Source organism: Erythrolamprus reginae, chromosome 1 (assembly GCF_031021105.1).
Source record: "Erythrolamprus reginae isolate rEryReg1 chromosome 1, rEryReg1.hap1, whole genome shotgun sequence".
NCBI classification, from domain to species: domain Eukaryota; kingdom Metazoa; phylum Chordata; class Lepidosauria; order Squamata; family Dipsadidae; genus Erythrolamprus; species Erythrolamprus reginae.
In genome coordinates this window covers 247,181,681-247,193,362 of record NC_091950.1, presented here as the reverse complement: position 1 = coordinate 247,193,362, position 11,682 = coordinate 247,181,681, and the positions used below count along the sequence as shown (strand labels likewise).

Here is an 11,682-nt window from a genome sequence, read left to right as displayed (position 1 = left end):
TAATATCCTTAATAGGAATTTTTATATTAAATCATTATTAGCATGCTGCTTCCAGCCACTGATCAAATCTTTCAGAACAGCATTTATAAAATTGGCAATTTTATTTTCCCAAACTTCTGAAGTTGTTAATGTTCTATTTAAATCTCTTCACCTACCCAAACACATATAATAAACATACATATATATACCAACATACATATAATACCTATGTATATTATATAATATACATATATACACACCAAGAGAATATGAAATTCAGACAAGTTTTGAAAAGGTATTTTTTTCAAAAACTTACATCAGCAATAAAAGTGAATTAACATTCAATACACATTCAAAGAGATAATACACATTCAAAATTATTTAAAGTTAGTGATTATTGCCAATATTTGGAAAGGTTATCTTTAGATCTACAAATTAGACAGAATGTTCTTGTATTCCTTACCTACAAAGTTTATCTTTATTAAATGCTATTATCTCATTATAGTTAGTTACGTGTCATCAATGGTAAAATTGTTATAAATTTATCCCTTTTACATCTTAAAAGCATAGCAATCCTTCCTATGTTAGAAGTTTTATTTATTTAGTAACAGTAAAGTTCAAAGTTAGTTAAACCCTGGGAATTTAACCCCTACACTGAATTAATTTCAGCTTAAATAAAAACATGTGTTTCATTCTCTGCTTTGCTCCTGTTGACTGATAGTTGGAGTGTTGACCGTTTTCAATGCATTGTTTGGTCTGTAGATGAAACCAGTGCCTTCATCTCCCAATTCTCCAAGCTGTTCAAGCGAAGAGACACAAGGGCTATGTTCTTTCAGTATTCTTGGTAACTTATCTGCATTTTCATAGATGCGGCAGGACCGTCTCACAGGTGTTAAGAATTTCAGATGTTTAATTGTAGAATCTTCACATTGCAATCTTTTCTTTGTGCTTAGGGTCAAAAAAGAGAAACCGTTAAATGTATTTATAGGATTAGAATGCAATAATTCAATGTGGCTTGGCAATGGAACAGCCCAGAGGTGGGTTCTTCCTGATTTTCCCGAACTGGTAGTGGCCCTCTGGGGACATCACCGAACTGATTTGATCAATGCCAGTCTGTGGGCAATGCCATTTTTATTTTTTAAAAATATTGCCTTCTGAGCATGTGCAGAAGCTGAGTTTCCGGCACTGTGCATGTGGTTGCCATCTTGTTTTTGGCTGTTAATTAAAAAAAAAAGGCTTTTTTGGCACTGCGTGGAGTGGGAGGAAGCAAACCGGCAGCAAGGTAAGTTAGAACCCACCCCTGGAACAGCCTTAGTAAGTGAATAACAGTAATACAAATATTAATTTGGCATTAAATATTTGAATATTGTGAGAAAACTACATTGCTTCTCTATGGATAATGCATATACTTATTTCAGCCATGTATGATTTTAGGAACATAAAACCATGCCAGTTCAAAAAACCAATAATTTTGACTGCCAAAGCTGGTTTACAAAATATTTCAGGATATGGTTTTTTGTTTTGCAAGTGTTAGTTACTGTTGCTATACAGTATATCTTTTTATAATGATATAGATCCAGATGGCTTTTCTATTACTTCTAAAAATTAAATGGAAACTCCTAAAAAAATGATTCAGTGCTTTTAACTTAATGGAGATCTAATTTATGGAGTTTACAATTGGTTTACATTATAATTTGTAACTCCTAATTTATGACATAGTATCTATCATATGTTATCTCAATCTTTTTACAGTAATACCTTGTCTTATGAACCTAATTGATTCCCGGGGGAGGTTCTTAAGACGAAAAGTTCGTAAGACGAAACATTGTTTCCCATAGGAAACAATGTAAAATCAATTAATCCGTGCAATGGGGAAAAAAAAACCGCAAAAAAATGCCGTCGCCCTGAGAAGCCCCCCGGCTGTTTCAAAAGGTGACAGCCGGGCGGCGGGGCTTCTCGGCGGCCTCCTGAACGCCGAACCCGGAAGTTCGGGTTTGGCGTTCAGGTTCATGAGGACGCTGAGAAGCCCCCCGGCTGTTTCAAAAAGCGACAGCCGGGCGGCGGGGCTTCTTGGCGGCGGCGGGTTTGTAAGGAAGAAAAAGTTCGTAAGAGGCAAAAAATTTCTGAACCCCGGGTTTGTATCTCGGGTTGTTCGTAAGACGAGGGGTTTGTATCATGAGGTACCAATGTATATTACTGAAATTGAAATACTTTGAAATTCTAAATATGCTATATCAATACTAAATACAATATTACCACTGTTCAGTAGTGGGTTTCTACTGGTTCACACAAATCAAATAGATTATTGCCCAGTAAATATGTACAATTATCTTTTTTCCAAGCTCTCCAGATAAATTAGAACCAATGGCTATCCTGGCTAAATCAAGGACTACCTACAGTGGCATTTTAGTTTAAAACAAAATACTTCTTTTGAAAATAGGCTATAACTGAGAGCCTAGTTCCTACAGGTAAATCTCAACAAGGAATTTTACTTGCCAATTTTCACGAATCAGTTTTTTGAGTCCTAATGCAAAGATTCCCAACCAACCATGGGGACACACATTGGTACTGATCCCTAGCCTATTAGGAGCTGGGTTACCTTAGCAAGCGAAGCTTCATTTGCGCATGAACAGTATCTAGATAATGCACAAAACCATTCCCTCCTCTTCCCTCCCATGGAAAAACTGGGTTCGCTGAAACTAATCCCTAGTACAAAAAGGCTGGAAGCCACCTCTATAATCGTTTCCAGCTATTAATTTTCTTCTCAATCATAGCCTTGAAATTCACTTTTCCCAAATACTTAGATATTACTACACAAATTGAGCATACTGTTCTTTTCAGATTAAGGACAGCAACTCCACATCCTCAGACCCCAAGTAGAAAAGATATTAAGATTCACCTTTCCAAATGGGAAGTCGTTGACAAATTATATTTTATTAAATATGATCCTTTTTCATTTTCAGGCGTTTGAATCTCTAGGATTTTATCTTTCTCTACATTGGTAGCTGTTTCTTCATTTTTTACATCTTTCTGCATCTGTTCTTTATTTCTGTTCTTTTTTTTCTTAGGAGAGTCTTCTTTGATTTTTGAGCACATTTCTGTTGATTCTTGAAAAGCTTCATTACTGTGCTCCACCTCATTATTCAAACTGGCTTCCTTGAAAGCCTCTTCTATCTCAGTTTCAGCTGGTCCCTCAGGTTTTATTGTGTTTTCTTCCTTCACACATTCTGAAAAAATACATTTTGTCATAGCATAAGGCAACTCAATATTTAAGCCTGCTAAAAGAAATTCAAACTATACTAAAGATGGAGACAAATATGTTTATCTATGTTGCTTATAACAAGAATCAGGTTTAGTAAGGCAAAATAGAAGATTTGAGGAAACCAATTAATAATGTTAAATCTTACCATCAGTTATTGGAAGATCTTGTCTAGCCTTTAAAACATCTCGAAGTGTACGACGCAACACATCCTTAGGCTGAAAAACCAATTATTAATTTCCAGTTACCTTAGCTAATTATTGACTGCTCATAAATTATTGAAAGTTTATCACTGCCCAGTTCTCTCATCGTGACCATAGGTGGCTTATAAAAGTAAAAACCTAAATACAAAATTAAATAAACCCTTCCCCCTTCCCCCCACACATAACAAACAAACCACTTGCTCTTTATCATCCTAAAGTCCTCAGGCCGCTGGAAAACCATGTCTTGTAGTTACTTACAATGTTAAAAAGATCACTATTCAAATTAAATTGGAGATCCAAGTTCCAATTTCCTCAGATATCTATTAATCAAATTTATATGGCAACCCATCACTCAGAAGTTGACACTGGACTATTACCATAAGCCTATTAAATAATAGGCTTATGGTAATCTTAAAACAGGTCACTCCCACAGAAGTGGGATTGGGCAAACAACTATATCAAGTTAATGTCTTTAAATAAAAACTCTTTTCAACTTAAAAAAAGTTAAGATATGAAAGAGTTTATAAATATATACATCTCTCATTGGCAAAGAACTGAAAACAATATTAAATTTAGTGAAAAACGTTTGAGTGTTTACCTGCGCTCCTGCAAGAATTGCATTTTCATAAATGTTTATTACTTTTTCTGTGGAGCAAAACTGTTCAAGACGCATCTGGCACACCCAATACTTAGCAAACTTTTTGGCTTCTGGCATTTTCACTATCAGCTTTTCCAAAATAGAACTGACTGTTTCATCTACATGGCCCTAAAGAGAAATAGCAAGAGAAAAAATGTATCAAATGTCTTTAAACTGTATGAGTTCTAGAGAAATGTTACCCTAATATGTTGTGTAAATACCAACTGCAGTTGATTTACAACTGTTTATTTCACAGTTCAAAGATACAACGTTCAAATAAAGTGGCTGATAAGCTGGTTCTCCAAGTTACATCTCATTGCCCCCCATCATGTGATAGCAACTTATGGTGCTTAGTAAAAAGTGTGCACTTGTGATTATATGATCCCGATTTGTTACTTTCCCAGCCTGTCTCTGACAAGGAAAGCAAGATTCACTTAATGACCAAGTGATAATTTACTTAACTGTGTGGTTGTATGGCTGCTATAAAAATTATAAAATTGGATTTGGTCATGTGATAACTCACTTTATAAGCACAGCACTGTACATCAGAAATGCCAATTGCAATTGTTTTAAGTTAAGGCAGGGGTCGACAAAGTTGTTCAGAATCTAGGAGCCAGCCAAAAAATTTAGGAGCCAGAATTTTTTTTAAGCAAACTTGGTTTTTTGCCGAGTCTCCACCTGACATCGCTTTCACCCCCTCCCCCCCGGCGCAGGCCTGGCTCCGCCGAGCCGGCTCTGCTGTACTCCCGTCGGGATCCGAGGGGAGACCGTTAGTCAGAAACCGAAACAGAGAAGAAGGAAAGGGAGACCGGGCCGGGGACGCGGGGGAGGGGGGGAGGAGGGGTTACTGGTCGGAAGTCACCGCGCACGCGGCCGGAGGAGGAATGAACAAAACCTCACGCCGGGAGGGGAGGGGCTTCCGCTTCTCTCCGAAGGCGGGTGAGCGGCCAAGATCGGAGCGTCTGTGTGCGGTGGGGGGGAGTGAAGGGGTTCGAGTAGGAGGCGGAATGGAGGCAAGGGGGGGAGGGAGAGACGCACGCAAGCGCAGGGGACGCTGGGAAAGCAGCTCGCTCCGAGGTTGATGGGCGGAGCTACGGAAGCCAAGATGTACCATTTCTGGGCGTAAACACAAGGCGGGAAAAATATACTGTATACCAGTGATTTTCAACCTTTTTTGAGCCGCGGCACATTTTTTACATTTACAAAATCCTGGGGCACACCACCAACCAAAATGACACAAATCTAATAAATAAATAAATAATAAATAAATAAATAAATACATACATACATACATACATACATACATACATAACCCCCTCATATATACAATCCCATGTAACATCCCCTTATAAATACAGTCAATCATCAATCATCCCTCCTGAAATTTATACCACTGTCTCATTTCTGGGTACTTCTCCTGTCTTTCCCCCTTTTCTCTCTCGTGTTTCTCATTTCTCTCTCTTCCTCCCCTTTTCCCTCATTCCTTCTCCCTCTCACTTCTCCTCTTTTTCCATCCCTGTCTCTCTCCCCCCCTTATGTGTGTGTATGTATACACACTCCAACCATTTCCAAAACCAGTTGAGGGCTGGGTTTTTTTTCTCTTTTATCCTTTTCAAAAACAGGTGTGGGCTGGGGGGGTTTTCTTATTATTTGGGTGCTTTTTACCATATGCTTCAAGAATCACCTCTCTCTCTCTTTTGTTTCACTCTCCTCTCATTCTCTGCCTCAATCATTTTCTCATTTCTCCTTTTTTCTCCCCTTTTTGTTCTCATTTCTCTCACTCTCCTTTCCTCTCCCTATCTGTCTTGCTTTCTCTCTCTCTTGCTATCTTTTTCTCTCTCTTGTTCTCTTATTTTCTCTCTCTCTCTTGTTCTTTCTCTCTCTCATGCTTTCTCTCTCTTGTTCTTTCTCTCTCTGTTGCTCTCTCTCTCTTATTTTCTCTCTCTCTCTCTTTCCTTTCTCTCATTCCCTCTTTCTCTCTATCCTTTCTATCTCTCACTCTTTCCTTCTCTCCCTCCCTTTCTCTCTCTTTCCATTCCCTCTTTCTCTCTATCCTTTCTATCTCTCACTCTTTCCTTCTCCCCCTCTCTTTCTCTCTCTTTCCTTTCTCTCATTCCCTTTCTCTCTATCCTTTCTATCTCTCACTTTTTCTTTCTCTCCCTCCCTTTCTCTCTCTTTCCTTTCTCTCATTCCATCTTTGTCTCCTGGGGCTGACTGCGCCTGCCCTGCACCCCCCACCGCGGAGGGAAAGCATTTGGCATCGGCACCGCCAACCCCCCCCCCTCCACAAGCAGCAAAAGCCTCTGCGACTGAGCCGGAAGGCAAACGGCGCACCCCACCGCTTAGGCTTTTGCTGCTCCTGGGGGGGGGAGGATTTTCTCCTCCCCGCCCCCCCGGCAGCCAAACGTCGCTGGTGCAGGAAAGCAGCGTGTTAAAAGGCGCGCTGCTTTCACGGAAAACAAACCCGGCTTTCCTGGCAACGGAGGATGACAAGCAGGATGAAGCGGGGTGGAGCAACGCGAGGCTCAAGCAGGCAGCTTCCGCGCGTTTCTTTCAGCGGAAGAGGAGGAGAGGGAGCGGATCGGGCGGGCGGGGGCTGCGCCTTCTACTGCCGGCGCCTCCCCGCCCCCGCCCCAGGCAGGCAGGGGAATGGGGACTGCGCGCCCATGGAAAAGGGCACGCAGGGGGGGTATTTTGGGGTGCGCGGGTAGCGGCGGCGGCGGGCAATAGCCGGGGGGCGGCTTCTGCAAGTGGGAGCTCCAGGGCTGAAGCCTCAGCCCTGGAGCTCCCACTTGCAGGAGCCACCTCGCGGCACACCTGGCCATGTCTCGCGGCACACTGGTGTGCTGCGGCACACCGGTTGAAAAACACTGCTGTATACATACAGTACAGCAGGCAACATTTTCTAGGCGCCAGACAACATTTTCTAGGCGCCACTGGCGACCAGGCGCCTGGGTTTGTCGATCCTTGAGTTAAGGACTACCTATAATGCATAAACTTCTAATCCAAGACAGTTCCATTGTTTTAGTTACAGCAGAAAATGACGTACAAGATTTTTCATGATATTGTCTACCAACTCTTTTCACATTGATCCATTATAAGACCAGTTGTCTTGAAAGTCCAGCATGCCTTGAACCTTCAAAATTTATAGTACTGAATAAAGTACAAGAACATTATAAAAATTCAATGGTGGTTTATTTAATCATACCTTTTCAATGAGATCCACACATTCTCCAAGTGTCTTGTTGATCTTATCACTAAGTATTCCTTGTTCGTCTTCTTCAACAAGAGTAGCCCAATAGGATTCAGGGGGGTCTTCTTTAGTTTGCTGACATGTTGCTTTTTTAGGCTGGCTATTTGCAGGTATGGTGTTCTGTACCTTCTTTATCCCTTTTGAAGCCTGCCATTCAGCTAGCTGAAGTCTAAAACATTTAAGTTGATAAGTATAGTACAGTACTTCATTTTGCTTTTTAGCTAGAAATAGTTCATGTGACAGATACCCAGTTATCTAGCTACAGTGAAATAAGAGAGGGGTGGCATACAAATCTAATAAATAAAATATGTCCATTCACAGCTCCTCATATCTATATCAAAGATTTACATTACGAGATAAACATTAACTATTAAGCAGTGACTATTCAAAATTACAAGTACAAGTCAACATTCCCAGAAAAATAAGACAGATAGTTGCTGTTTGCAGCTATCAGAACTAGGCTGAAAAACCCAGAGCTGCCTTTATTTTTGGGGCATCCAGCGATCAACTGGAGTCTTCAAAGAAGGGTGGCATACAAATCTAATAAATAAAATAATAATTGCAGTTCAGATCCCATGTTCTACCAAAACGAAACAACACTTCCAGTGAAAGCAGAGAAATAAGCCGGTAAGTACAGTATAAATGACATTTAAGATTTTGCATGTATAATTACATTGATCATAATTATAAGGTATATAAGACTAGAGCGAAAGAAATACTTATCATACTGGGTAGGGGAGCACACAAGTTAACAGATGTGAAAGCATCCTATTTCCAAGCTCCCAAACTCAGTATGTACAATTGCTTTAAACTGTTGATTATTCAAGGCTAATTTAAGACAAAGTGTACAGGGGTACAAGGGTTTCTCTTTTGTACAATCTGCATTTAGTAAAAAATCAGTTTGCATGAATTTGGTGTACCATGTTGATCAAACCCAGCTAAATGAGATTTATTTCATATAATCTAGCAAGCCATAGCTTGGTAAACTATATAAATAGTCTGAAAAATTCCAACTGCTTTTTTGATGTTGTATTGTCCCAACATATTTTGATACAAAAATGCAGGCATTATATTACCTTCTCACATCTAGAGATGTCGGAGCTTTTTTGTTCATCGATTTTGAAGCTGATGTAGTAGCATGACTTTCAGAAAGTGGCACTTTTAGGCTTCCACCAACCATTTTAGATGAAGCAAGCTTCTTTGTCTTTGGGCCAGAATTATTAGCATTGACTGGAACAGTCTTTAATAATGATTTCTGATTGCTGAAAGAGTTCTTTTGGGTTTTGCCAGTATTCTCTGTGCCACCATTAATAGATTGTTTCTCATGATTCATAATAGTTTTGGGATGATAAACAGAAACTCTCACAGTACTGGTCTGAAAAGGAGCGGAATTTAGGGCCTTAGAAGCATCAGCGTTGCCAGTGACTTTAGTATCCTTTATGCTTGTCTTAGTTGTAGTTGACTTTACTCTCGATTTAGACAGAGCAGGAAGAGAATTTCTAGGTTCATTTGCTGGAACTTTTCTGAAGGAGTTTACCTTAGAAGAAACTATTTTGCCCTGATATGAGCCAGGTTTATGTTTCTCTGAAGGACGTGGAACAGAATTGGAGATATCTGCTTTTATCTGCTTCTTTATGTTTTCTTTTTCTAGAAAGGTCTGAGTAAATGACATAACCTTGGATTTTACTGCTACAGATTCAGGATTTGCTACTGTCGTATTGTTTGGAGAATTATAATTTGCGTTAATTTGTTTCAATACAGGAGAATTTAAGATTTTAGGGGAAACAAAAGTGCTTTCAAGTATTCTATCTCCCTCATTCCATATACAGGTAGATATGTTGGCATTTTCTTTGTCTTGCTGAAAAAAATTAACATAGCATTAATTAACATGAACATTTTAAAAAAAAATTCTTTAAAGTTAGAGTGGTGTAAGGCACATGGCATCTTGACGTACATATACCATATGTCTTGTAGGGTTTTTCACTTTTCATCAATTATAACATATTAGAAAAGCTATAACATCAGGACATTGGAAAAGCCAGTCACAATAATAATTTCATAATTTTTTCTTATCTTTAGTCCTCAACTTATGATCACAATTGGCCCAAAATCTGTGTTGTTAAGTGAAACATTTAAGTGAGTTTTGTCCCATTTTACAACCCTTTTTTGCCAGTTAAGTGAATCACTGCAGTTTTTAACTTAATAAGAGTTAATAAATGAATCTGGCTTCCCCATTGATTTTGCTTGTCAGAAGGCTGCAAAAGGTGATCCTATGACCAGAAAAGTGCAATAGTCAAAACTATGAAAAATAGTCATAAATCACTTTTTTCATGTCATTGTAATTTTACTAAATAAATGTTGTAATTTGATGACTACCTGTATATTAATTGCATACTCACGGATTTAAAAACTCCCAATGTTCACGAACCCTGCCTGGCTTATACAGTACCCCCAAATCCTTCCTTACATTTCATATATATTTCGGTATAGCAGTTTTTTTAAAGACAGAAATTCCTATATCCCGTCTCTTAATTGTAATATCAATCTACCTTCAGCTCCAATCTAAGGTACCAATGATATCTTTTATGACTTACCATTTTGTTGTTGACAGAATTCAGTTTTCCAACTTTACTGGATTTTCTAAAAAGAAAAAAACCCCAAAACCACTTGTAACTTAATATAAAGCCTCATTTACACAATAAAAACATGTTTTAAATATAGCAATTCTATACATATTGTTTTCTGGTGAAGGAAGTTAACACCCACCCATCTCAGAAACTCATATTTGTTTTTTTAATTAAAATGTTTATTGTACTCCTCATTTATATCAATTATAACAGTACAACACATATACCATTAGTTCACCATATCTTATAAGCATTTATCCAAAGAATCCTTATTTTAGTGCGTTAGGTATTATTATTAATATTAATCAGTCTGTTCATCTTCTCACTCTTCACCCTTCTCTCTTTCTTTCCCTTTCTCTCAACTACATTTTAACACCTTCTCTCCCCCTTTCTACCTTTTCTTCTCCTCCCTCACTCTACTTCCCCCTCTGCCTTTCTATGCTCTCCTGAGTGATATAATTTATGTAATTCTACTGTGTCAGGTATTGACTAGAACTGACTGATAATTTCTATATTTCTTCTTAATCTCATATTAAATTTCTGCAAATAAATTATTTTAAATATATGTCATTTCTTTAATGTTGCCCCCTAAACTAGTTGGGTCACCTGCGTTAGCCAAATTATTTCCCATTCTTTCTATTTCTTTTATCCTTGATTGCATAATTGCTAGAGATATTTAACCAAATATAAAATTTCCCCCACATTTTATAGCAATTCAAATCTTCCTTATCTTTAATTCTCATTCTGCATAATCCATTATTTTCTTCAAAATTACTTCTTCCCTCAGTGTCACTCATTATTTGGTGGAAGAAATATCCAAACTGGATTATTTCTTCCACCACTGGGTTTCCTTCTGTGAAAAGATTGCAAAATATGCAAGAGGATGTTCAGCCAGACAAGTCCATTCATGTTGCACGAACAGATGTCCCCTGCTGTTTTATACTAGAATGAAAACAAGCCCAGGAGAAAAGCAGTCTGACTTCAGGTAATGACAACAGCCAGAAGACTAGGGCCTGTCTTCAGAAAACCTAAATCTTAACCAACCAAGCCACAACCACTGCACCCCGCCCACACTTTTCCAAAAAAGAGCCTCTTTTCCCGGCTTCACTTGTTATTCAGCTAGAAAGGAGGACTATTCCGTCCAATAAAGTGGAAAACTTGTCCTTCTACTAAGTCCAAACTAAACTTGCTTTTGGTCAATTTCCCCCCACCCCCAAAGAGCTGCACCCTAACCGAGCCCATCTTACGGCGCTTACCGACCCGCTTGCCTTGCAAAAAGAAAACACCCGCCCTCAGAAGCGACACACAACCAACTCGTCGATGTCCCACCCGGCCGTTTGGATTTAATCTCGCGCCTGGCCGTCACGCGGGCGGCGCGGCCCTTCCGATTGGTGCACTTGGGGGTTTGAAATTAGCCAACCAGGGAACAAGATGTTATTCGGCTCACTCTTCTCTCCAGCGCTCAGCAGCCTGTGTGGTTCTTTCGAAAAATGCACTCCGCCTGTTACCGTTTCTTCTCTCTCCCTCCCTCAGGGATAACCGTCCAAATTGGCTATTTTTATGCATATAAAGTTTTGCGCCTGCCTATATCCTACTTATACCTCGTCTTTTTTTCCTTTTGTAATTTGCGAGTTCCTTTTTGGTGGAGAACGAATGCAATGCTGTAGCGCACATTTGTGCTGTTCGTTTTTCGTCTTTTCATTTTGGGAAGAAGGGAAGGCAGA

The 11,682-nt window shown here is 39.2% G+C and overlaps 2 protein-coding genes across 3 annotated transcripts in view; one reads left to right on the top strand and one right to left on the bottom strand.

The window, feature by feature from the left end:
* VPS36 (vacuolar protein sorting 36 homolog) overlaps nt 1-11,682 on the top strand; it is a 353,187-nt gene that overhangs the window by 308,430 nt on the left and 33,075 nt on the right. The gene's annotated exons all lie outside the window — the stretch shown is intronic.
* On the bottom strand, nt 83-11,489 carry CKAP2 (cytoskeleton associated protein 2). 2 transcript variants are annotated; one of them, XM_070732764.1, is made up of 8 exons: nt 11,215-11,489; nt 9,926-9,971; nt 8,408-9,189; nt 7,287-7,500; nt 4,040-4,207; nt 3,387-3,456; nt 2,879-3,206; nt 83-927 (listed from the first exon to the last, which is right to left on the bottom strand). In XM_070732764.1, exons 2-8 carry the CDS (start codon nt 9,926-9,928, stop codon nt 669-671), a joined length of 1,824 nt encoding a protein of 607 aa, XP_070588865.1. In that variant the 5' UTR covers nt 9,929-9,971; nt 11,215-11,489; the 3' UTR covers nt 83-668. The 2 variants fall into 2 exon arrangements, with proteins under 2 accessions (XP_070588865.1, XP_070588866.1); XM_070732765.1 differs by having other exon boundaries at nt 11,219-11,330.

What these genes read in the sequence shown, in the direction of transcription:
- CKAP2 (XM_070732764.1), bottom strand. An exon ending in AGATCTTCCAATAACTGATG is followed by an intron (nt 3,207 to 3,386) that starts GTAAGATTTAAC and finishes GTATTTTTTCAG; the next exon opens with AATGTGTGAAGGAAGAAAAC. An exon ending in ACGACTTCCCATTTGGAAAG is followed by an intron (nt 928 to 2,878) that starts GTGAATCTTAAT and finishes TTTGACCCTAAG; the next exon opens with CACAAAGAAAAGATTGCAAT.